Raw genomic sequence first — 27233 nt, forward strand, 5'->3', positions numbered from 1 at the left:
GTCCCTAGGAGAAGAAATAGGAAAAGAAGAGTTAGTGCTCATCCTGAGTATGCATCACAGAGAGTGAGCAAGCATGGAGAGCTGTGTGACTGAGGTCTGGCACACAGTGGTAAAGGCCATTGCCCTAGAACTGTTGCTAAGTGCCGTCAGGGAGGCCAGACAAAGAGCAATGGACATTTTGTAGTCGCTTGAAACAAGGGACAGCTCAGCGACTGTGGGGGCTGTTTGCTGCATCCAGGAAGGTAACGCTGCTGAACTGAGTGTGGCCCCGGAGTTCTGCAGTGGAGGCACAACCAGAGCATCAAGATTGTGCTGTGACAGTGTTGAACTGTAACTAGGAAAGTTTGTTAGAAATCCTTTGCCTCAGATACGTAAGCAAGGATGGTCCTCAATAAAAACCAAGTGTGTGCACCCGAGTAAACAGCATGAGATAGTAAGCAGGCCTGCTAGATAGAGACATATCATGCTATACAGTTGGATATGAGCACATTTGTCAGCTATTAAACATTGCTGCAGATAAGACAGAGCTTTTCAGGGACTTTTAACCAAAAATACATCTATTTGTCTTAAGCGGACAAAGTCCTTGTATGATTTCTTTGTTCAATACAGACTGTGTGCGGCGTACTGCCACCTCTCAGTTAGTTATTTTTGCGGAAAGGTGATAGAGCTCGTTGCATTAGGAACATTATTGTAACTGTGTTCATTCACCATAAATTGCATATCGAGTACACTAAGTCTTGTGATAGTTAGCTAGCAATAGTCAGGACAGTAGGACGAAACGTTACAGTCATTCAACATTTACATACTGCTTATTATCCTTGAATATACATTTTTCCTTGCCTTTATCAGTTGTAATACAAATCTCTGCTTTCCTGTGTCCGGTATCTGCCTTGTATCCTAAACTCTGTGTTGCACCACCACCCATGACACGTGTAAAGGGGTTCAATGAAGTTCAAGTAAGAGGAATGAGCTGAATTCTGTGACAAGTGGACTTGATTAGAAATAACTAGGTGCTTAAGGCAAAGGTAACATGGGAAAAGAATTTCATTGGAATGAGCTAGAAATGCGATTGGCAAGACAAAAAGCAGGAACAATGTATATGCCCGGTTGTATTTGACATTTGGGATAGTTTATTATATTTTTGTCAAAGTTATATATAATGCTTTGGGTTGTTTTATGACTTTCCATTTCAAAATGCATGTACTTTTTCTTATACTTTCAATCTTTTCAGAAATACTCAGGATCAAATAAATATTTTTTAAAGACCCCTGGGCAAAACAGGGCAAATGGCCAATTAGAAGTCCATGACTTCCTGACAGATGATGGAGGATGGGGCAATCTAAAAGCACTTTTTTAGGGACATCCATCTAGTAACACGTTGAACTCCTTTGGTCTTCAGAACTGCAGGAATTCCTAATAAAGTCCATCCAAAGATATCAGAAGACTCAGGGTGCATCAAGAAAACATTCCTCACACCATTACTCAATCTTCACCAGTCTGAACCGCTGACACCTGACAGGAAGGGTTCATCGATTCATGCTGCTTGCACCAAATTCTGACTGCCCCATCAGCACGGTGCAACAGAAATCTGGATTCATCTCACCAGGCGATGTTTTCCCACTGCTCAGTGATCCAATTTTTGTGCTCTTTTGACCACTGGAGTCTCACCTTCCTATTCTGGAACTGGTTGTCTCTGTGTGCTCAGACATGTTAGCTGGAGCACCAGTATTGTATTTAGCTGCAATCTGCTTGACTGTGCAGTGCCTGTTCATCAGAGCGGTTCCTGACATCCTCCTCTGACCCCTTTCTCTGACCAGTTGTTTACATCCACAGAATCCCCTGTTGCTGGATGCTTTTTCCTCGATCACACCATTTTCAGTATACTCTCCACACCGCTGCATGAAAAAACCCCACAAAGTCGGCAGTGTAATCCTGGCCCCAACTAGTCCAGCACCGATGACCAGACCTCATTGGTCAGATCACTGGATTTTTCCATTCCAATGTGGACTCACACTGAAATTGATCCATAAAAAAACTTGTCACTTGATTTTATCTTGCACTCCAGGGTCACAGGTCAATTTCCATACAGGAAGATCCAATTGTTTAAGGGCCAGGGTCTGTCATAAAGTAACAACTCAGTGTACTGAAAACTGAAGAATGATTAAGGCATATAGCAATAAGTAAGCAGAGTCATGTGACATGCAATAATGGCACTAATAGTATAATTCAAGGTAGTGGCTATTTGATAAGGTCACTGCCCTTGTAACTTACAATTCCACCTATTGATGTCTGGATTCATATACACTTACATGCCAAAAGTTATGGGAGAAACTAGTATCATGTAGGACCAGCTTTAGACTAGTGAAGTGCATCAGCTTGATGTTGCATCAATTCCAGAAGTAGACAGAAGACATCCAGAGGGATGTTGAGCCACCTGGATAGCCACCCACAGCTCCTTGGTATTTATGGGTGCAGGATCTTGGATGTGAATGGACCTCTCCATCACATCCCATAAATGCTTGATTGGGTGAACGTGCAGGCCACACCGTTTGTAGGAACTTTCCATAATGCTCCTTGGACCAATTGTGGACAACTTGGGCCTGTTGGCACAGTGTATTATCGTCCTGTAATATCCCATCATTGTAGGGGGACATGAAGTCTATGAGAGGCTGTATATTGTCAACAAGCAATGAAACTTAGTGGACATTGGTTATTGGCAGGTTTAGGTAGGCCACCAAACCCTGGGGTCCATTGCTTCATGGGGTCTGCACCCCACACGAACCCTACCATGACTCATTGGTGTGGGTGTTCCCAAGTCATCACCCGAGCTAATGCCACTTCATAATCAATTTACATACTGCTATCCTATGACCTTTGGCATACAAGTGTATATATAGTATTTAAATAACGTCAGTATTACATGAACCATCATTAATTTCTACAACTAGCATATAATACTACACTTCTGCCATAACGTTCATGGTTTGCCCTGGTGATTACAGGTAATTGCCAGGTGTTTCTGAAGCCAATCTTGCAAACATCCAATGAGCTCATGAAGACATCCCCTTCTCTGCATATAACTGATCAAATGAATGTCCAACCATGTAATACATGGATGGCTCATCTCAGCCAGCATTGCTCTGTCTCATTGAGAGTGTATAGAACAGAGGACCACCTTTATGTGCTAATAGGACATATGGTCTTTACGACACTATCCCTTTGATATCAATTTCCCTAACTGGTAGATAAAACCTAATTACTACACTGAAAAAAATTGTTATCGTTATTTGAGTAATAACTGGTTTATGTCCTAATGTATCTCAAGGTGAATGGAAAACTGTGTCAACGGTGCCTATGGGCTGCTTCCCACCACAGGCTCGCAGCATCTTAAGCACTTCACTGGCCTTCAGATCTCCAGTGTGGAAAGCAAAAACTTACCCGCAAGAATAACTAAAGTGTATTAATGAAAGGAAAACATCTGCCCAGAAAAACAGCATATCTAAATGTTCTCGATGGACTTAATGAAAGGTAAATACAAGCCACGTCTTCTTCTGGTATGTTTGAAAATGTTACTAGTTGAGTCTGTGAACCTAATAGATTCAGGAACTGATGAGGCCCTGGTGGACTAAAAAAAAAATCGCCAGATAGAAATTTTCAACACAATTCCTACGCTTGCTTTGATTTTCTAACATGATGGAAAGGAAATAGATATATTTGTCCTCCTCATGTCAAACAAAAAGTATAACTGCTAAACTACTCTAGATCATCAGGAATATTACGGGAATGCCATCTCTACCCCTAAACCATCCAATGTAAACTCTCCCATTTGGGTCATAGAGGGGGGCAAAGTAAACTCTGTAAAACGTTATTCTTGTTCCATTCTGTTTTCTTTACTGCAAGTCCTATTGCAAATGCTACTGTGCTACTGTGTGAAAGGGCTATGGAGATTGGCTGAGGGCTCAACCAATAGCAGCTACAGCTTAGCTATTGGCTGAGCGCTCAGCCAATGACACACTGCCCTTAGCTATTCATTCATGAATAGCTATATCATATTTTAAATCCCCGACTTCTGCAAGAGCTTAACAGCAGTGCAGGGGAGCCACCAGGAGGACGCGTCTGAGCGCCGGAGAGGTGAATATTTTTTTTTTTTTACACACTTTTTGCTGATTATCGGGGAAGGGCTTATATTTCAAGCCCTTCCCCGATAATCTTACTGCGGGGCTTGGCAGAAACCATTGCTTTCAATGGGATTGGCAGCAGTGCCAATCCCATTGAAAGCAATGGGATAGAATGCCGGGGACTCCTGCCACAGCTGTCACAGCTGTCACAGCTGTGGCAGAAGTCCCCAACATTCTTCTTCTCTTTTCAATGGGGCTAGCGCTGCTGCCGCTGGCCTCATTGAAAAGACTGGTGATATGCCTGCATCATGCCGATATCCCTGCGTGATGCTGGCTTTTTTCTCGCACCGCGATGCGAGACTTTAACTTTACTCTCGCAGCGCAGTGGAGAAAAAAACGCCAGTGGGTGTCCACCCTAAATGCTAATAGTGCCGTTTTCCGCTCAACAGAGGAGTCACATGATCGAAGGTGGAGTCAGAGACGTACAGCAGCTATATAGAGGGAGGTTATTGAGGCTCTGGACCTTAGAGAGTACACAGTGGTTACTGCGCCTGTGGAGTATGGCGTCATGAAGAGAGCAGACTCTACAATACTGAGGTGAGACAGTTGCTGGCCATGACTATCCTTCAGAGCAGAAATGCCAAATAGTGCAATTTGAAGTTCAAGTTTTCCTGTTGACCAGTCAGTAAAGTTGGCATTTGAAAAGCAATATTTAGTTGGGTGATATTACCCAAGACTTAAGACTCACTAGACTGCAGTGCACCCAAGTCACTTCCGATTTCATCCGGTAAGTGTCCCACCATCTTCAGATCTTTCGAAAAGGAAGTACGTCAAGACTTTCTTTGCTCCACTTCCATCTGCAGTAGACCAATACCCTGACCCTGAGGCCCACGTATAGCGGACGCTTCTCTATGACATTCGTATGACCTATTAAGGCAAATGAACCGAGGATGCCATCTTGGCAAACCTTTTTAAAGATCTTGTGTGCGCCCCTATGATGTAATTTTACCTTCTTGACCTAGTGTTGTATGAATGTAAAATAGGCCGAACTTCAGACAGAGGAATAATTTGCCATGTTCCTCCTAAAGCATTTTTGCAATATTCCATTCTAGAAACATTGTTCCTAGAGGAGAATACCACTGTAATACACTGTCTTATGGAGGCACCACATGGCCCGAGAAAGAGTACCTACAACTCTGTACTATGGAACCATTGGGACTCATTGTGCTGTCATCAGAAGTGTAGCTTCAAGGTCTTGAGACCCAATTCAGAACTGGTAACAGCCTCTGCTCCCCCAACTATCACAGATTATTGGTAACATGGGTCTCCTTATATGTTGAGAGGACCATTTGGGCTCCAAGGCACCCACACTTTGCTCTCCCTATGGCTCTGCAAACATGGCTCTACTCTACTGTGTGAATGAGTTCTTAAAACTAGAAACTTTTATAGTCCATTCCCAACAAATGTTACTCATTCTGGATCCCATCTGTGTTTTCTAGGTGTCGCTTCTCCAGCGCGCGGCTGACGTGCACTGCACATATAATGTCCTCATTAAGTGAAGTCTCAGTTTTTAAAGCCTAACATTGATTATAAGCACCTAGCCAGGAATTCATCCCACGGACAGCTGGTGCTTCTTGTGGGAGTCTTCTGTTATGCTACAGTCATGTTCTACAATTAATTAGAAAAAAATAAAATAGCTGCCATAACCAAAAAACTCTGGATCATACCTGATTGATCTGGGGCCGCCATGTAATTAAATCTATTCTCCTCTAAACACATTATCAATCACATAGGTGGCTGATGTATAGAACCAGCGGCATGATCATCATGCAGAGCAACACATTTATTATCAGTGTATAAAATTACTCAATTAGAGGAACATAGGAAAGTCATTATGTTGCTGAATGCCAGTTACAGATTTCATCATTATGTTGCAATCTACAGCAGCTGCAAATTCAGTTTATTGGTCTTTTATCCAGGTCTATTGACGGCACAGATCCAAAGTGAACTGGCAAAAATAGTAATAGAAAATGGTAAAGAAAAAAAACTTAATAAAGAAAAATAAATTAAAATGGGGTTGCGAGATATCAATTGTTTCTGCATTTTAAAGGGGCTGTACGAGGAGGTTGAAGGGGTTGTCCGGTAACTGGACAACCTTTTTTCAATATGACCCTCTGTGCAAAAATAATAAACTGTGAGTTACTTATTCCTCCATGGCCACCAGGATCCAGCGCCGCTGCCCGCTGCAGTTCCAGGGTTTGTTGTGACAGATGATATCACAGGAAATCATGTGACTGCTTGAGCCAATGAGAGGCTGCAGCGTCAAATTCTAGAACTCCTGGCATCATGGCACTCAGAATGTGGGCATCAATGCCAGTAGAATGGGCAGTGTTGACGCAGCCTATCATTGGCTGCAGGGGTCACCTGATTTCCTGTGATATCATCTGTGCTGCAGCGCTGGATCCCGGTGGTGAAGGAGGGGTAAGTATACTTCTGTTTATTATTTTCCCACAGAGGGTCCTATTGTAAATAAGTTATCCAATAACTGTACAACTCCTTTAAATATTTACATGGACCAGTGGTGTCAAAACCTCAACTTCAATGCCAATTCTGACACTGGGCCTCATGATATCGCCCCTATCTCTGTGTGCACCTCATCATTGAAGGGGGCTGTTATGTTCGTGCAGTGCGCAACTATGATGCCCTGCTCAGACAACACTAAAACATCACACAGAGCCATCACAATGTCCGCAAGTGACCAGCATCTACACGTATCACAAAAAACAACGGAGATGCCAAGTACAGGAGAGGGAACCCACTCCCTAGCCAACTTCCGCTCGGCAGGCCCTGCCTAAGGCCTTGGTCATCAGACGAGCGTGTTTTTTTGTGCGCCTATGTGCTCCTCGCACAAGCGGAAAATGTGTGAATGGGCAAAGTTTTATATGCGCAGCGCATTAAACTTTGCCCGTTCACTAGAGCAGCTGCTCCACAAAGGTCCCTGATGATGGGACTCCCCACGGGGATGAAAGAATCCCCTTCCACAGCTGTCACAGCTGTGGCAGAGGACCACGATGCTATCCCATTGCTTTCAATGGGACCAGTGCTGCTGCCGCCCCATTGAAAGCAATGGGATGAAGGCAACCTCTGCAGCACTGATTTTTTGGGGGCAGGGAAGTGGGGGCTTGAAATATACCCTGAAAATCATCCCTAGCTGTAGAAAAAAAAATGTTAACTCACCTAGAAGCGCTGTCCGGCTCTTCTCCCTGGTCCCTGGCAGTCTTCTTCTGTCTTTCTGGTGGCTAGGGATTGAAAAATCCCCACTTCCTGAAAGCACTGCCTCTCATTGGCTGAGCGCTGTGACCAATCAGAGACAGTGTTCAGCCATTCATTAAGTCTAAACTTATTTCTTAATTTTACATCACTTCATAAGCTTCCACAGTATTACATGAATGGTCAGATCTGGCCAATCACCACCATATACATACAATTTGAGCCGCGGTCAGCTGAAATTTTCTATTGGCTAGATCATATCTTTGGTAGACTGTAATCTGCCATCAGTTGTTATGAATGATCTTTCATGCTCACTTTGTAGGCGCAGGATAGGTCATCAATAGTTGATTGGTGGGGGTCCGCCACTCCAGATCTCTGTCAATCAGCTGATCTCCGACCCACAGTCAGTGCAGCAGGGCTGAACATCTGCATCGATGGTCGGGACCAGAATTGTAATAGGTGGCTTAAATCACTGTGAACTATGAGTTCTATTACACTTACAGCTATGACCGCAATGAGGGGCCAAAATTGTAATAGAAAGCATCGCTTCCATTGACTTCAATGAGAGTGAAGCCATCTATTACACTTCCCGCCCTGACCACCAATGAAAACATCCAGCCCCGCTGCACTGATAACAGATCAGCAGATCAACTATTCATCTATCTTAAGGATAGATCATCAAGACAAAATGCCTCTATAACAATTGAGTGAAGTTTACGCCCCCCACCCCCCGTACTTTTGTAAATAGAGCCAACATATAGGCTTCTGGTAACCCAGTAGCTCCATACCCTGTGTGTCTCCTCATGGTGCCTCCATGCGTCAACATATTTTGTCCTCAAGAAACAATGCTTCTAGAAGAGAATAGTTCTGTAATATGGCCTGTGATGGAACTTGCCACAATTCCTACGGTTTCCCTACAATATTGGCTCCATGTCATAGATCCAAACAAGATGGGTAACATGGCCTTGTGCGGTATACACAAAGCTGTAGGAGTTTTTCTAATCAAGACTACTGAATATAGAGTAACTTGATTATTTTTATAATAATAGATGAGGCACAAAAAAAAATTGCAAATTGTTGCAAAAGTGACCGTGCCCTTTAAGGAAGATTAAAGGGCTACTAAACCTAGAAATGAATGATAAAAGTAAGGAAGAGATAATCTTGCATTTCCTGAAACAAATAGCTTTGTAGAAATCCTATAGATGAGTTAATCTCCTGATGATCTGTTCTACTTTTGGCTGGTGGCCAGCTGAGAGGGCGGGGCTTAAAAGTCTTTCTTTTTTTCTTACTGAAGATAGAACGGTGGGGGGAGGCACCTGCTGCAGCCACCTGTCCCACCTCCATACACGGGACTTTTTTTTTTCTATTGTAATACGAGACAAAACAAGATTAAGGGCTTGTTCACATAGTCATATTTGCGCTATGTATTAAGCGTGCAATTTTTTATTTCAATGGGTTCGTTCACATGAACGAAAAAATATGCGACATGCCCTATTTTAATGCTTATTACGCCCCACAATAGACCCTTGAAATAAATGGACCAGAGTATTCAATGAGTATTTGTGCAGCATATCATTGGACCCGTGTGGGTTCATTTTTGCGAGCGCACATGCATAGTGTACTTGCGCACACAAAAACACGCACGAGCGAAATACGCAGGTGTAAGCGATTTCCGGTCAGGTTAATCCGCAGCATATTAAAGCAACCGAAATGTGAACATTCCCTAAAGAAAGGAGGAAATCAGTGAGGAAGCCCCCGCTACAATGTTTATTATATTTACTATTTTTGTGTGTGCATTTTCTGTGTTCCTTTAAAGGGTACTTTAGCCCTAATTCTCACTAGAAACTGAAAATTTGGGCGATCATTGTCCCCTGTGCACCAACAAGGCGAGAAATCACTCAACTGTTGGAGTTGCCACCAGAGTTTTCACCAGAGCTAGAGACCAAGCGACTGTCGGCCCATGTAAACCAGAGTTGATCAATGTTTGAGCGACTCCTCTTGACTGCGGACGATCCTGGCCCCCTCCACCTCCATTCACTTGAACCATTATCTCTCCTGTATAAGAGTAATTGTCAGTGGGACTGCTGTTGGGCGCTTATGTGTCAACCCGTGTAATGGGACCTTAAGAGCTCAGCAAGAAGTTATTAGCATTTTTATTGATCTTTCTGTAGAGTAATGCTGGAGAAAAGCTCCAAGAAACTCAAACTAAAGCGATAATATATACAACAAGGGACTCCATATGATAAATGACTAGACAGCTGTGCATTATTTAATTAATCTATCTACGTTAAATGATCTAAATGTATCATCTTTAGAGGAGCATCACATGACTACTATGTTGTGCTCTCCGCGTTCTTGCTCTTTCCCTTATTACACTTTCTTGATCTCCATGTGCATCTACCTTCTATATACATTCTGCAACATATTCAGTAAATGGAGAGAAAAAAGCATGTGTTCTCTCTCTAACCGTATCAAACAAATGTTCCCCTGAACCTCAAGCATCCTCCTCCTGGAATACTTACAAAGAAAACATATATAAGTGAACCAAAGTGTTCATTTTCTACTGACCATATTTTCATAGTCTTAAAACAGTGGTGGTCAACCTAACATATTGTCGGGCATGGGCGTAACTGCAGAGGATGCAGGGGATGCGGTTGCACCCGGGCCCAGGAGCCTTGGGGGGACCATAAGTCCTCTCTTATCCATATAGAAAGCCCAGTACTATGAATAAAGCATTATAGTTGGGGGCCCCGTTCCAGGTTTTGCATTGGGGCCCAGGAGCTTCAAGTTACGCCTTTGTTGTCGGGGTATCAAACACGGCTGTTGATTTAATCAAATGGCAGCACATTCCATTCATCCAGAGATGGGTCAAGGAGTAGAAATGACTTTTTTCCACAGCTTACTTGTGCCTGGTGTTTTTCTCGATAAAAGCATACCTGAACTTTCTAATGGCTTTTCAGAATAAACTGCAATGTGTGTACATTAGGAGTAACACTAATTATATATGACTTGTATCCTGGATTTATCACCAGTTTTCCTCTCTGCAAGCTACATCTCTACTTTTCAGTTGTCCCTAAGCTGGTGGGAGGAGACGAGCTGCTCTGATATATTTTATACACCGTAAAATACAGAAAACAACAGATTCTGCTTCCTAATTCTCTATAACACACACAAAGAAATAACAGCATTGCGAATAACAGTGTACAGCAGTACTGAGCAGTGTAGATGTGATTTTAATAGCTGTGATACAGTAAATCATTTACTATTCGCTGCAGCAGCACATCTGTGAATCTCTGTTTCTCGCCCTCTGCAGTATCTTTCTTCCCCCCTTCTCCTCTCCATAGAATTCTAAGGACAACATGAGACAACAAACCCGATTCCTGCACTCCAGCTTATTATCTCTGTTACTAGAGACAGGTTTCACATGACAAAAGGCAGTGGACAGCAAATTAGAAGTAAGGAAGATGCCTAGTGGCCTTAGCTTTAGGCCGCCTGCAGACGAGCGGGTCGGATCCGGCAGCGAGAAATCTCGCCGCGCGATCCGACCCCAGAGCCTGCAGGGGCGAGCGCGTACTCACCCGCGCCTGGCGGCCCCGGCTCTTTGATGTGCCGGCTGCCGCGCAGCCGGCGCATGCGCAGACCGGAGCTGGCGGCCAGGTGAGTGCGTGCTCCGCACAAAATTAGAACATGCCGCGGTTTGTTTGCCGCGCGAGATTTCGCGCGGCCAAACCGCGGCCGTCTGCATAGGAGTGCGTATTGTAATGCACTCCTATGCAGACTTTCAGCGGCGGAAATCCCGCGGGAAATCCCGCGGCGGGATTTCCGCTCGTCTGCAGGCGGCCTTAGAGGAATTTTACACACAAAAACATCCTTTTAGGTAAATAAAGTGATTTGCACTTTCGCTAGCTATCAAATTGGCTACCATATTAACACAGGGTGTTACCATTGACCTCTTGGTAGTCTACTTCACAAGGTCATAGAGCACAACCATTGATATCTTGACAGCCCAAAGGACAACTGTCTGTTCTCTCATAGAGAATATTCAGTCCAAATCTCAGTTATTCAGTACTATTGTCCCTGGTGGCCCACTGGCTAAGCCTACAGACTCTAGAATTATAGTCAACACTGTGCAGCCCTTAATGTCCACTGGGTTGTTGGTAGTCTACTTCCCAATAACATAGAGCACAAGCAGGGGCATAACTATAGGGGGTGCAGGGGATGCAGTTGCACCCGGGCCCAGGAGCCTTAGGGGGCCCCTAAGGCCTCTCTTCTCCATATTAGGAGCCCAGTACTATGAAAAAAGCATTATAGTTGGGGGCCCTGTTACAGATTTTGCATTGGGGCCCAGAAGCTTCAAGTTACACCTCTGAGCACAACCATCAACATCTTGGCAGCCTAAAGGACAACAATCTACTTTTTCATAGTCCAAATCCCTATGGTTCACATTTTGGTTGTCTACTCCCCGATGGTCTAGAGCACAACCATTGACAGTCAAGAGGATAACTATCTGCTCATTCATGGTGATTATTCACTCCATTTCCCCGTGGTTCAGTACTATTGTCCCTGGTGGCCCAGTGGCGAAGCCTACAGACACTGGAGATTTAGTGGGCAGTGTACAATCCTTAGTGTCCACTGGTTCTTTGTTCTTCTACTTCCTCCAGAGGACAACAGGGCCTCCTAACACATGATAAATATCAAATGGGCATTTTATAAGATACTAATTCTGCAGCAACCTAATACTTCTACTCAGGATATATAGTGTTCACAGGGCATATTCTGCACTGCTAAGCAACCATTTACACTGCCTGCCATGTACAAGTGGGTCAAGTGTATTATTTAATATCATTAAGGTGTCCATAGATGTTAGATGATTGAAGAAACTATTCAGCTGAGACAGAGACTTTTCATGTTCTTGTGCCAAGTTGTCTGATTAATGTCAGTTTTAAGTCACCAACAAGAAGGCTGCAGATACATATGTAACACTCAATCTTCCTACACCTTTCTTCCTTGCCTTAAATGAATCTTTTTTTTATGTTGCTGTATCATATTCACAGCTTGAGAGCATGTTGCCAAGATAACAGAACATTCTGATCATTTGTGTCGGCATTTGGGGACATTTGTGCCACTTTTATTATTGGAATTGTCATTAACCGAGATGTTGTCCAATGTAATAAAACATATAAGCATAGTTGCCCCATAGCAGAGATCAAAATGGGACATCCATTACTGAGATGAGTCTTACCACCAAGGACAGAAGGGTGTGGGGTTAGTCTTCCTCCCTTACCCCCTTTCCATGACCCTTGAGTTCCTAATTCACCCAGTATGGACTAAAACGTTCACTTGTGGTTACAGCATGATCTCTTTCATTGTGGATATGTATGAGTTAAATCCCTCATACACATTAAAGAAAAGTTATTGAGAAAGGCTGATTTGTCTGACTATGGTATGTGTATGGAAGCTTCTTGTTTCTCTTCCAATAGGTGATGTAGTGGAGAAACAGGCACATTGAATTTTAATGCCCGATCCTGTTCTGTTGGGAGATAAACCAGCAACAAAAGTGTCTGGCTGCAGCTTACGCCCCTCTGCCAGTGAAGACACATGAGCTCTTGGCTGATTCGAGCATTTATGTGTATGGAGGAGTTAGAACAAATAGATTTCAGTTGACCATTATTGAAGGTGTATGGGCACTTATATTCTAGTTCTTCAATTGCTCAAATGAGAAAATAACTAAAAGAACTTAAGGCCCCCATATGCATTACACTTTTGCTGTTCTAACCTGCCTCCTCTCGATTGTTTAGCCCCTTAAGGACTAAGCTGTTTTGTACCTTAAGGACCAGACACTTTTTAGGGATTTTACCCATGTGGCGGTTTTACTGCTCTATTTTTTTTCCTTTAGCTACCAAAATTATTTTTGCTGCATTTTTTTTCCGTGACATATAGGACTATTTTTTTTATATCTTTTTCACTGACTTTTTTCCCCGTTTTTTAGTTTTATTTGGGTAAGAAGCTAAAAAAAAAAATCTTTTTTTTAACATTTATAATTTTTTTAAAAATTATTTTTATATTTACACTAAAATAAAGTATGGGAATGGGTTCCTCTATTTGTTTTGGATGTCTTGATATATAGTATGTATGGTTTTGGTTTACAGGGCGCATACGGCGACAGTTTTTGTTGGCGTCTGCTTTGTGCTATTCTCTTTCTTATCTATATATTGTTGTTTTATTCTGTAATTCTTTTTTACTTATGTATGTAATTGTGTTTTTTACTATCTATGTCCCCCATGACGTCATTTAAGAACTCTGGGAGACATTCACATATTTTTTTTTATTTATTTGCCACTTTCCCACTGTAGCTGGGGCGTCCATAGGAGCCCTAGTTACAGGAGAAAGTAACCCCTGTGGTGACATTAGTCACCTGCAGAGCTGCTAGGGTCTAGTCTGACCCTCCAGCTCTGCAGTAGCAGGGAATCCCGGGAGGTCACATGACCCCCCGAGGCTCCCGTAGTGAAAGTACATGTTACTTTTACTTTCCCCATACAGTGCTCATTGAGCACTGTATATTGGGGAAGCAGAAGGCAGGAAGGGTTAAAAACCCCTCCTGCCTTCTGCTCCGGGTCATCAGCTGTCACTAACAGCTGATAACCTGTTACTGCCTCTGACTGATTGCAGAGGCAGGAGACTTAAAGCACCGCCGTAATTTTACTATCGGCGGTGCTCTAAGCCCAGGACTAGCCGCCGTAAATTTACAGTGGCTGGTCCTAAACGGGTTAAGGAGGCTTTTCTCTAATAGATAATATTGGGGGAAAGAAGGATGGGCTATGTTAATTTTCAAATTCCGATCCTTTTTCCCCTTAGAGATAAGCCACCAGTGCTGTTCATTTGTGGGTTTCTCAACTGAACCCATATAAAGCCCAGGAATGCTTGGCCAAACTGAGCATTCAGGTGTTTGGGGAAGTCAGGTGAAATAGCTGTCTCAGCTGACAGCTATTGAAGGTATATGGGAACCTTTTGAATTTACGCATAAGGCATAGTAAAGGCAGCTGTTAAATGCTCCATCAATTGATCATCTGCTGACCGATTGTTGGGCATTTTAGTCCACATTGGCTGTTACAGTCATTCTGACTGGTTCTACATGGTTAAAGACACAGAGAGAAGGAAGCAGCATTTTTCTGGAAATATTTTAGGACTGTGGAACTAAAAATGTAAACATGGTCTCCTTCTTTCCAGGCTATGACATTCTGTCATTGGTTGGCTAAAAGATCATTCATTGATAATAACGTTAACCCCACAAATAATCATTTTGGTTGAAATTCTATTTTTTGTTCAACTTTAGCCTAATATGTATGGTTGTGAATGCTCAGGCAATCAGTGCCTGGTGATCTGATAGTAGAGAAGGCCCACAAGTCTTCCTTTCTACCCTATCAGGAATGAAAAGGCACCACCCCTGGGGAAGCTAACAACTTCACCTCTAGGCCTGCTTGGAGTATGCTTTCAAATTTTAATGGGGCCAGAAGAACCCATTCCGGAGTTGAAATGCGTAGCTTTGCTTCTACGGAATAAAATTTGAAACCATACTGTAAGCGGGTCCAGTGGTGTGGGTGCCAGCTTCCCCAGGAGCTGTGCCTATTCTAGCTGGCTCTTTTCAATTCTTGAATGTACTATATATCTGGTTCAGATCTCTGTGAAAACCTCTTTCGGTGAACCAGGTCCAAGGCTTGTAGATCCCATCTTTGAAAGACTCTCTGGTGGTTTCTGACACATCTGTGAAATTCTTCTGTGTAGCTGTGCTCATACTTAGTACAACATTACCAGGTGAGAGCAATAGCCACACATGTTGATCGTGTTTACGTTTGCTTAAGGGCACTACACCAGATAGCACCCCCTTTGTCTTTCACCCCTATTGTCTTTCCCAAGATCTTCTGTCTTTCCACCCTACGTAGTTCATTGGTGAACCTCAGCTTTAAAGTTAAGCTGCCCATGCACATTCAACAACTGATGGATGAATGATCATTGATCCAACAGATGTTCCCCCCCATCTGCCCCACACACATGAGCATTTGGCTTGGCTGCAACCAAAGAGCTCTGGTGCCAGCATATCTCCAAACAATAGGAATCAGGCGCTGAAATACAATGTCCTCAAGCCTTCTATCCCTGGACATGATCTGTTGGAGGAAAACTGAGCCTCCCTCCTGCACATTAGACAGTCACTGATTGCCATTATTGCAGGGTTTGGACGACTAAAGCCTAATGTGTATGGGGCCATTAATGGTCAGTTCCTGCAGCCAGTAGACCTACTACTTGTCTCATATTAAGTGATGTCACCATGTGACCCAGTGATGTCACTAGTCCAACCAGGGTAGTCTTAGTTCACTGCTTTTTAAAAGACTAAAATTCCGAAGGAATGAAATAAAAATCCAATATTACCATCTACAATCTACCGCTTCTCTGTGCATTGTATCCCGTAAACAAGCTGGGTAATAAAATGTGTTAATTAAGCTGCAATCTATAAAGATTGTTCTAGCTAATTACAGAAAAGTACCAATATTCCAAACATTTAAAAGTAAAAATAAACTATGAAAAGCAAGAGGGTCATTTGTTTCCATGACAGATTCTCACGTTAGAGATCGTATATCATTGTATTCAGATTGACTCTATACATATGCATGAGATAGGAAACCATACTGAAGAGAAGTCTGCTGTTTGGGCACTGTATTGTATTCTACAATGCCTAGGGCACTGGTCCCTAACCTGTGGCTTTCCAGCTGTTGCAAAACTACAACTTCCAACATGCCCGGACAGCCACTGTTTTTATAGGCATGCTAGGAGAAGTAGTTTTGCATCTGGATAGACCCAGAATGAAGACCACTGGTAGAGTGTGTTCTATAGGAATGAAGTGCAGCTATGGGAAGAGGGTTTTTTTCTGTACTTTGACATTGAGAGCCTATCCTGAGGAATGTTAGGATATTTTTAGAGGTTGTCCAGTTTTAATTGATTGATGACCTATACTCAGACTAGGTCATTCATAGTAGATTGGAAGGGGTCTGCCCCTAGAACCCCCTACCATGAGCTGTTCAACAGGTCAGCATGATTTCTGCAGAAAGAAAACAGCTCCATTCCAACGGCACTGACGAGCCTTGGTAATACAGACAAAGTTCCCATTGAAGTGAATAAGAGCTTTGCATGCAATACCAAGCTGGACCATTACAGTGAGACTGGAGCTGTCTGCTTTCTGCAGAAATCAGCTCAGCGCACATGGACACTGACTCAGCAAACAGCTGATCAGAAGGGGGTACTGAGCAATCTATCCACACCGATCTCCTGTTGGTGGCCTATCCTGCAGATAGGCCGTCAAATGTTTGTAACCGGACAACCCTTTTTTGCCAGCCCAATTGTGAAGGGAACATATTTATCATAGAGTCAAATAAGGCAGCTGCTACAGGACATACAAAGGAAGGCAGTCCAAATCAGGTTGTCCCATCTTCATATTTTGTAGGTATTATGAATATGCATATTAGCAAATAAGGGAAAGGGAAAGCCAAAGAGTAGGGTGGAAGGATGACCAAGCACCAGACTGTCCTGTTTTGGTAGTGGCATGGTAACATGAGACAGCACAAAGAAGAAGCCCCATTCTGCTATGGGGTTCAGCTCTCCTCTATGTTTGCCCCTTCTTTGATGTAGTATTAGAAAGAGCCCACTTATAAAGTCATCAGAAGCAAATGAGACATGTCTTTAGAGGTACACAATAAGACGGGGAAGCAAAATGGACCCAACAGGACCAAAATATGCTGAGTGTCATTTGGTTGAGCAATTGCAGGTGGTTTCAGCACCCAGATGCCGACCTATGACCACCTCTAATATAAAGAAGCAACCTGAAACAGTACAACAGAGTATAATTCAGCATTATGGTCTTTCCTGTATATGGATTGTCTCGATGGGTAGTGGTCTACCCATGTGGAACTTGCACCCCCTCAAGCCCTTAACGCTTAACACTTAGCCCTTAAGGCCTTAACACTTCTGAATGTTTGATATAAAGTCAGCAGTGGTAAATTAGACATGTTTTTAGAGATACACCATAAGGCAAGGAAGTGAAATGAACCCAGCAAAGGTGCTGAATGTTTGAGCAACTGACGCAGGTCTTGGAAACCAGAAGCCAACCAATGACAACTTCTGATATACAGTCAGCAGTGGTAAATCAGTCACATCTTTAGAGGTACACCCTAAGACGTGGAAGCAAAGTGAACCCAACGGGACACAAAGATGCTGAATGTTAGTTGGCTTAGGCAATCGATGATAGCCATGGCACCCAGGTGCCAAACCATGACAACTGCTGATATAAAGCCAGCAAAGGTAAATTAGCCATGTCTTTACATATACACTAAAAGGTGAGGAAGTGAAATGAACAGAACGGGACCTAAAGATGCTGAATGTCAGATTGTTGAGCAATTGGCTTTGGTATGGGCACCCAGACGCCAACGTATGACAACTTCTGATATACATCTGTCACATATATTGATGTAGATGGTGTTTACGCCCAAGAAGCGGTGCAGGGAAGCAGCATTATCAAGTGGTAGTAGAGAAAAGTTCTGATTGATGTTGGCAAGATATTTTGAATCTGTTGCATGGGTTACTGTAAGGTCTCTAGAACGACACTAATACTAAGCATTTCCTACCTTGGGTGAAACTTAGCTATTGCTTAACTTTGTGCATCTTCTACCTTGCGCCTGTGTTGGGAAAGGTAATTACATACCATGATCATAGTCTCTTTAAGGTTAAAATAGTGTCATGTAGATACCAGCCATGGGCGGCTACCATGTAGAAACGTTACTGTTACTATGAGATTTTTCATTTTTGACTTAAAGTTTCATTGCATGTTTTTAGTTTTTTTTCTTGGATTATGTCATAAAAGTCATATAAATAGAGGTACAGCAAATGAGATACTGGCACATCCTGAGAATAAGACATTCCAGTCCGGATTTAGTCCTCAGCTTTAATGAACCATTTATGAAGAACCCTCCATGTGATACCTTTTCAGTAAAACTAGAAGCCTAGTTTGGACTAACCATTATAACATGTCTGTTTGACATTATGGGTGCCCCATCAAATACATCATTGTCCCCATCAATAGCCTCCTATACTCTATAGGCTGAACTATTTTATCAGATGAGAACTACAACATAGCCTCTTTATGAATCAATAGGGGTCCCAAACATGGGACCCCACCAATCACATATTGATGCTTGGTGGGAAACAATACAGCATTGTACAGCATATACATTGACACAGAGTTATTAACAAACAGTATTAGGTCATAAATACAATTTTAGCTCTAATGACAAAATAGATGCTTCTGTCATATAGATACCGATGTAGCAGAGATCAGTTTGTGAGGAGTAGCAGATATAACTTCCATATTGATCACAACTATGTATCATCAGAAATTTCCATAGGACTGACAGCAAACAGTCACCGACTACTTTACCTTAACTGAGCCCATTATCACTGTGCATGCAAGATCACAAGTTCAATAACAAGATTACAAGTATACAGAAAGTTGAGGGTCATTGATATATGTCATATATATGTATTACTGTACACATTACAGAATTAAATACACATACTGTGCAATTCCACCCATGAACAATGCCCCCTGTGCCCATTGCCACCCTATACAGTCACATTAGCTGGCCACTTCCAATGTCTTATACAATTAGGCATCTGTTGCTCCTAATAAATGACATCATTAGCATCAAATAGTTTACTGCAACACCCAATATGTACAGAATATATAATTCACCTGCCTATGGGCCATATACCTAGAGCTGAGCACACGTGTCTGAGGAATTAGATATATAAAGCTGACATGAGCAGAAAAGTTACCTGCTAAGTGACAGAATTCACACTCAGCTGTTATATGAACACAAGGGCCATCTGCTACACTGTTTATACAATGTATCAAGTTGTATATATTTTACTGTACAACATTCTTTGACTTGCATAGGATGCGTACAATTCATAGATACAATTAAATCATGGCTGTATCTATCAATCTAGTTTCTGTCTATCATCTATTTCCTATATGTCTCGTTTTTTAATATCCATTTCATATCTATGTATTATCTATCCATGCACACCACATCCATCTGCATGCATCCCCTTGCACACACACATGTCCCAGGCTGGTCACGCACACAGACACTCTCGCACATGTCCGACACTGGGACATATGTACATTGTAAATACAGACACACACCTCCCTGTCCATCCTCTGCCTGGCCAGGCTCTTTTGTCAATGTCAGCAGCATCCTCTCTCTTCCCCCCCCCCCCTCCTCCTCCTCTTTCCAAAGGCCAGCATCAGCACCACAGAGCTCCACGACCAGCGCACTGGGCTTACCTGAGCCATCCTGGCCTGTAACATGAGCAGCAGGAAGATCATGCTGAAGAGGTGCATGCTTAGGGGTACAGGGGGGCTCCTCACACCTCTACACAGACCCCCAGGGCTGAGCCTGCCCACCACCACTACTGACACCCTCCACATCCGCCTCTTCCCAGCACCCTCCCTCTCTCCTTCCTCCTGTCTATGTTTTTTGTCCCTTCCTCTCTCTCTTTCTCCCTCCCTCCTCTTTATTCTCTCTCTCCACCCTTAATTCCTCAGTCTTCTTCTCCCGCCCTGGACCCCTTTCTTCTCCTCTATCTTTCTATTCCTCTGATCTCCCCAAGTCTTATGAGCCCCCCCTTCTTGAGGTTCTTGTATCTGTCAGTTGACTCCTTGACCACCCTGTTATATCTTCTCCATCCTTCTTCTATCTCCCTCCATTCTTTCCTCCTTCTCTTCCCCGCTTCCTTCCTCTTCCTCTCTTCCTGGGATATTATGCCCTGGCTCCCATGCTAATCCTTATGCATTGCACTCTCCCTGGTGCTCTGGCTTGTCATGTATTTCTGCCCCTTCCCACTATTTTAGTCTTCTTTCTCAGCCTCCCCTCCCTCCCTGCACTCATGTCCCTCCTTTTTTGTCTCTCTGGTCTCTTCTTCTCCCTGTCTTTTAATCTTCTCTTTAACTCTTGCCTCCTGTAATCTCCATCCTCAGCCCTGTCTGCCATGCCTGGTGCCCCTTGCCACAGGCGTACATATTTAACCCCTGCCTCCTCTATTCTGCCTGCCAGTGTTACTCTACATCCAGCTATAGCTGTAATGGGGATTACTGTATGGTATTGTGATGTACCGCATGGAAATGTTATGGGGTGAATGTTCCGGATGATTGATGGCATTCATTATAGATGCATATAAAGAAACGGTTGTTAGAGTCTATTTATGCCTATCTGTTTTTACAGAATAGTGTGCCTGGAACTATAGAAAAAGCCTGATACCTATTTAGTATCTCTCTATCTAAACTGAAGCCAGTTTACTCAGATATATTTAAAAATAATTAAAAAATATCTATCTGCCACTCCATTTCAGTCTCCGACTATGTATAACTATCATTTCTTGTGGCTGTCTTTATAGTGTCTAAATTATAGCTGAGCTATATTATTCCAGCTATTTATCTATCTATCTATCTCATATCTATTTATCTATCAATCTATCTATCTATCTCATATCTATCTATCTATCTATCTATCTATCTATCTATCTCATATCTATCTATCTATCTATCCATCTATCTCATATCTATCTATCTATCTATCTCATATCTATCTATCTATCTATCTATCTATCTATCTATCTATCTATCTATCACATATCTATCTATTTATCTAATATCTATCTATCTATCTATCTATCTATCTCATATCTATCTATCTATCTCATATCTATCTATCTCATATCTATCTATCTATCTATCTATCTATCTATCTATCTATCTCACATCTATCTATCTATCTCATATCTATCTATCTATCTATCTATCTATCTATCTATCTATCTATCTATCTATCTATCTCATATCTATCTATCTATCTCACATCTATCTATCTCCTATCTATCTATCTATCTATCTATCTCATATCTATCTATCTATCTATCTATCCCATATCTATCTATCTATCTATCTATCTATCTATCTATCTATCTATCCATCTATCTATCTATCTCATATCTATCTATCTATCTATCTATCTATCTCACATCTATCTATTTCATATCTATCTATCTATCCATCTCATATCTATCTATCTATCCATCTCATATCTATCTATCCATCTCATATCTATCTATCTCATATCTATCTATCTATCTCATATCTATCTACCTATCACATATCTATCTATCTCATATCTATCTATCTATGTCATATCTATCTATCTATCTATCTATCTCATATCTATCTATCTATCTATCTATCTATCTATCTATCTATCTATCTATCTATCTACTTATCTCATATCTATCTATCTATCTATTTATCTATCCCATATCTATCTATCTATCTATCTATCTATCTCATATCTATCTATCTATGTCATATCTATCTATCTATCTATCTATCTATCTATCTATCTATCTATCTATCTATCTATCTATCTATCTATCTATCTATCTATCTATCATTTTATGGTCCTGGGATTCAATCAAATCAAACAAAGAACCATTATTAAAACTGGGAGAAGAGGTGAACAAATGGAAGAATATCTTGTCTGCCAAATTCACTGCATGAGATGCAACAATATCCCATCTAAGAAGTCACACAATTTCCCAGAAGAACATGCATACAGCTCTGTACTCATCTAAGGCTGCATTAACACTATACTCAGAACAGCAGGTCTCCTGCATGTCACAGAGGAAAAGAGAATATTTCCTAAAGAGAAAGGGTAAGAATGTGGATCATTCTGTGGTTAAGAAGTTGTAGAGTTGTTACAAAAAGGAATCATTAACTTATTAAAGACAGTGTAATCAAGTCAGACTGGCCCACCAGCGTAGCTGAGGATCCTCCGGTGGTCCCAGGTTCTGACAAAATAATGAGTCTCAAAGTTGAAGCAGAGGACACCCATATTTGGAGCTGCCTTTGACACTAATCACCAGGGTCTACCGTATTTCTTATAGACCTTATTAAAAATCTGTCCTGAGAAACAATTAAAAGTGAACCTGCACATGTTCTGTTTAAATGGAGTATTGGCTTCCAGAGCCCTCTAGATCCTTCTAATCCCTCTACACATTCTTAGCAGTCAGAAAATGCTGCGGCAAACTGGTGGCCATCTCTTGCGGGTAATACATGAGGGATGAAGTGCTGGAAACCAACATCAATATGTATTACTGGCCCCTACTGGACCATGGAGTTCTAGTGGTGGCACTTCCTAGTGACATGGCCCAAAAATAAGCAGCCACAAAAACTTATTTAGGAGCTGTTTTCGCAAAAATTAATTTTTAGGAATCATAAGATTAATTCTTGAGAAGGGTGTCGATCAGCTATGACAGTAACCGATTTAACTATGGGCTACTCCTGAGGGCAGCAACTGGGGGTCCTCTGGTTTTCACCTATTAACTCATCCAAGAAGGATCTGGTCTTAGCTGCCGGAGCCACTAGGTCATTACCTCAAGGGTAGTCTCAGTGCAGACTGGTCAAAAGCACCATAGCATGGCATCAAAGGGATAGGCAGAGACATAGTTAATATGCAGCTCAGGACAAGCAGTGTTCTTGCATAAATGGGGAGGCAGGCAGAGGGTCAGGGCAGTCAGCAATCAGATTAAGCGTGGTCAAAGTGCTGGCCAAGGTCAGGATAGGAGAAGATGGTAAAGCTGGGGGAACAGGCATGTCCACGAGTCAATCATGAAACTACAGCATCTTTGGAGAACCTAGCAGAAGCTATTGCTCAGACACCCGCTAGTGGGGAAATGTGCCTTAAATTGTATCTAGATTGGAATGGGATGGAGAATCTGGGTGCACATGCTAGCCCTCTAAGTGGCGGGCCAGGCACATGTGCATTCTACCTGAAGCATGTTCAGTGGGAAAGATGATGCGGCGTCCATTGCACAGCAGTGGGAAGGCCGAGGGTCATGACTAGTAGGAGGAGGAGGTAAGTCAAAACACCAGCCACGGCTAGCCGAGATTACAGAAATTTAGTTTTTTTACCTACATTTCTATTTAATTCATATATTATTTGTAAGATAACTAAGGAGCACAAGAGAATGAATTTTGAAAATCCATCTGCTTCAGCGATATTTTAAATATGGACCATTCTTATTCACTGCAAATATATATAACCCGTCATGGGCAAGTGCCCTTGTCTCAGGTTATGTGATGGCACAGGTCTATTTTTTTATATGGCTCAAGATGGCTGCCACCAACCTTCATGAGAGGGATTGCGCATAGTCCTATACACTATTGATGGAGCTGCTCTTAGCCTTGTCACCACTGACATCAAGGAGGGGAAGAGCCTCCTCTGGCACTTCTGGACACCTGTTTTCTGGTGCATAACACAGCCCTGAGGTTGCCCAAAAGAGTAGATGTGAGCTGCTGTGGTAAAAGAACGAATGGGGGCATGTATGCCTGATACCCTCCACCTGCTACTAGTTGCACTGACTATGCCAATTTTTTAATGGGCTGCTGGTTAGCACCTGTGTCCCAGATTACATTATGACACAACTGTATTTCTGTTTATATAACCCAGGATGGCTGTCACCAATCCTCGTAAGAGAGGTGGGCTTATCTCTGTACTCTAACCTTTTGAAGGGGCTACTATTCTCAGTGCTGATGCATCAGCGGTGTAACTGCTGACATAATGGAGAAGCGGCACCTTCTCCTCTGGCGCTTCTGGGCACCGGTTTCCAGTGCACGGTCAGCCTCTTTGTCCACTCCCCCCTATTCTGTCTGATGGCAATACATAGTTTAGCACAGCCATCAGGTCTTCCAACTGAGTGGCTTTAACTGTTGTAGTAAGAGGGGTGCAGAACGCCCCTCATGTCTCTTACATACCGCCTCACTGGCAACCTGGCAGAACAAACGGGGGCATCTACGCCACATACCCTCCATGTGCCACTGGTTGCACCATCCTGCTGACTACGCCAATTTTGTAATTGGTTATGGGTAAGCATTCTCATCCGTGTCTCAGATTTTGTGATGGCGCAACTGTATTTCCTTTTATAATTCCAAAATGGCCACCAACAACACTCGAAAGAGGGGTGGGGTTTATGTACACTACCCTATTAAGGGGGCTGCTCTTCTGGGGTTGACACCATGGGGCAAAGCTTTCTCCTCTGCCATTTCTGAGCACCTGTTTTCTAACACAGCTAGTCTCCTTTTCCTCTTTCCCCTATCCTGTCTGAGAGGGGAAGGAGTTGAGAGCGGCTCTTGGGCCACCCCCCTCACATATAGAACCTAGCAAAACATCCACTTGGATATTAGATGTGATATTGGGGGCATGGACACTTTAGTACCCTGTTGTATTGCCTCTAGTTTAGACGCAAGATGTGATATGGACAGGCATGGGGACTCTAGTTCCCTGTTGTACTGCCTCTAGCTTGGATACAAGATGCGATACGGGGGGGCATGGAGGCTCTAGCACCCTGTTGTATCACCTCTAGCTTGGATACAAGATGTGATACGGGGGGGGGGGGCATGGAGGCTCTAGTAAGATGTTGTACCACCTCTAGCTTAGATACAAGATGTGATGCAGGTGGATATGGAGGCTCTAGTACCCTGTTTAACCACCTCTAGCTTTGACGCAAGTCGTGATATGAGAGGGCATGGAGACATACAGGTTCTGTATGGTATCCTGCAGCATATTGGTCTACATTTGCAGTGTCCCATATAGTCCCATTCATGTTCTATTGGTTACAAATCTGTAGACCAGGCAACCATGGAAGTGTTACAATGTTGTGGGGACATGCTTGTGACCCCCTTGTGCAGCTGAGCATTATCCTGCTGGAAGCCGCCATGAGAGGAACACATGTGGCTGCAGAATGTCCTGAACATATCGCTGAGCTGTCATTGTCCCTCGTACCACTACGTGGGGTGACCGACTGTCATATGTGATGACCTCCTAGATCATCACACCAGCAGTTGGGGCAGTGTGCCGCTCCACGGAAAAGGCAAGATTGAGGTGCTCACCCTGAGGTCTTCAGACATGAACACGGCCGTCGTCAGTGCCCAAACTAAACTTGGATTCATAACTGAAGGCAACCCAGTTCCACTCTGTAGCAGTTAAGCTTCATTGTTCACGAGACTACTGCAAACAGAGGTGACGGTGTGTGTCAAAGACAAAACACATAATGGGTGCCGTGAGACCAAATGTAGGGGGGAATGAAACAGTTGAAGTTGGCTGCGAGTCAGACAATCATACGATTCTCTCTACTGGTGTTCTGTTGAGGGTGCCCTCACGCATCCACTGGTCCAAGTAACTTCTAACAGTCTGGTCAGAATGGCCCAGATGGCAGGAAATTCATCGATACGACCATCCAGCTTGTCACATCCCAATAATGCGCCCCTCTCAGACTCTGGAACGGGGTGAAATCTCTTCTCTGCCTCTGCCGCTCAACAAGCTCTACACAAGCGGAAGAAGAGGCCACTACACACAAGGAGCCTCCGAGAGCCACTTTTAGGGCCTCAGATGACAAGACTGTTCATCAAATTATGCCACAACTCTAATCCTTTGCATATCTGACTGAGATGTAACTGAATGCTGCATTTTGCAGCAAAACCAGAACTCCTTCTAGGGGGTTACATTTTTGACAAAGAGTGTATAAAACAAAAGCATAACTACATGGTTAGGACTTGTTGTGCAGTAGAGCCTGTGGCCGAACTGCACCGCCCCCAAACTAATTACTTGGTCGATGCTCCTGAAACTCCAACTGGCAGTAAAACCATTATTACTCACTTAGGACTGCCTGACACAGCATGTTCTGTGCATGACTCCCCTGTCTCATGCATTTACTGTACAGTGATAGCAGGATACAGGGGAGGAGTCGGGCAAGCACAGAGCCTCTGGTATCAGGCAGTCATGATGTAGTAAAAATAGTTGTACTACCAGCTGGAGTTTTGGGACCCCAGAGGGGGTACTATTACTACATGGGGCCACAGTGGGGGCACTATTACTAAATGGGGCCACAGAGGGAGCACTATTACTAACTGAGACAGGTACTATTAATAAGTTGGGCCACAGAGGGGGCATAATTACTCAGTGGGCACTGTTTAGTTGGGTCAGAGAAGGTGCACTATTACTCAGTTAGGCCACAGAAGAAGCGCTATTATTCATTGGGACCACAAAGCGGTCATTGTTACCAAGTGAAGACACCAAGGGAGCAATAATACTAAATGTACCTTACAATGGGCACTATTACTAAGTGTACCACAGAGGAGGTTCTACAATTAAATAGGGCCACAGCGGGATCACTATTAAAAATTGGGGCCACAAAAGGGGCACTCTAACTAAATGGGTCTATGGAGGAGCACTGTTGCTAACTGCAGCACAGATGGGGCATTATTACTTAGTGGGGGTTATAGAGGCAACACTAATAGTATAGGAGGGCACTGAGAAGGTTATTGGGGGTAGTGGCAGGGTAAAGAAAGCTTGCAGAGACTGTTTGTGTCTTCATGGCATTCTGGGCCCTCATAGAAAAGAAAAGCAAAAAACGGACTAAATCAATCAGAAAAGATGCCACCTGTGATTACTGGAGGTAACAACACTGTAATCACTATCACTGTGAGGACCTATTATATGCTGACTGCATTATTTAGAGATATACTACAATTCATATCTCTGAGTTGCAATATTTGAGCCTGCTGTGATATGAAAATTGTTGTTTAGCATGTATGTATTCTATATTCAAGAAGTCATTATATCCTATGGGTAAAGGATAGCACTGCCAGGAGATTTTCCCAGCGTATATACATATATTAAATGGAAGACATTA

At 43.0% G+C, this 27233-nt stretch overlaps 1 protein-coding gene across 1 annotated transcript in view; it reads right to left on the bottom strand.

Moving 5' to 3' along the window:
- The window catches only part of OLFM2 (olfactomedin 2), a 309661-nt gene extending 289746 nt beyond the window's left edge, over positions 1-19915 (bottom strand). Inside the window, exon 1 of the mRNA XM_066593533.1 lies at positions 19780-19915. Within this exon, the coding sequence (XP_066449630.1) occupies positions 19780-19836 (57 nt within the window). The 5' untranslated portion in view covers positions 19837-19915. The remainder of the gene's footprint in view (positions 1-19779) is intronic.
- Positions 19916-27233: the final 7318 nt, after the last annotated feature.

This window comes from Eleutherodactylus coqui, chromosome 2 (genome assembly GCF_035609145.1).
Source record: "Eleutherodactylus coqui strain aEleCoq1 chromosome 2, aEleCoq1.hap1, whole genome shotgun sequence".
Lineage (NCBI taxonomy): Eukaryota > Metazoa > Chordata > Amphibia > Anura > Eleutherodactylidae > Eleutherodactylus > Eleutherodactylus coqui.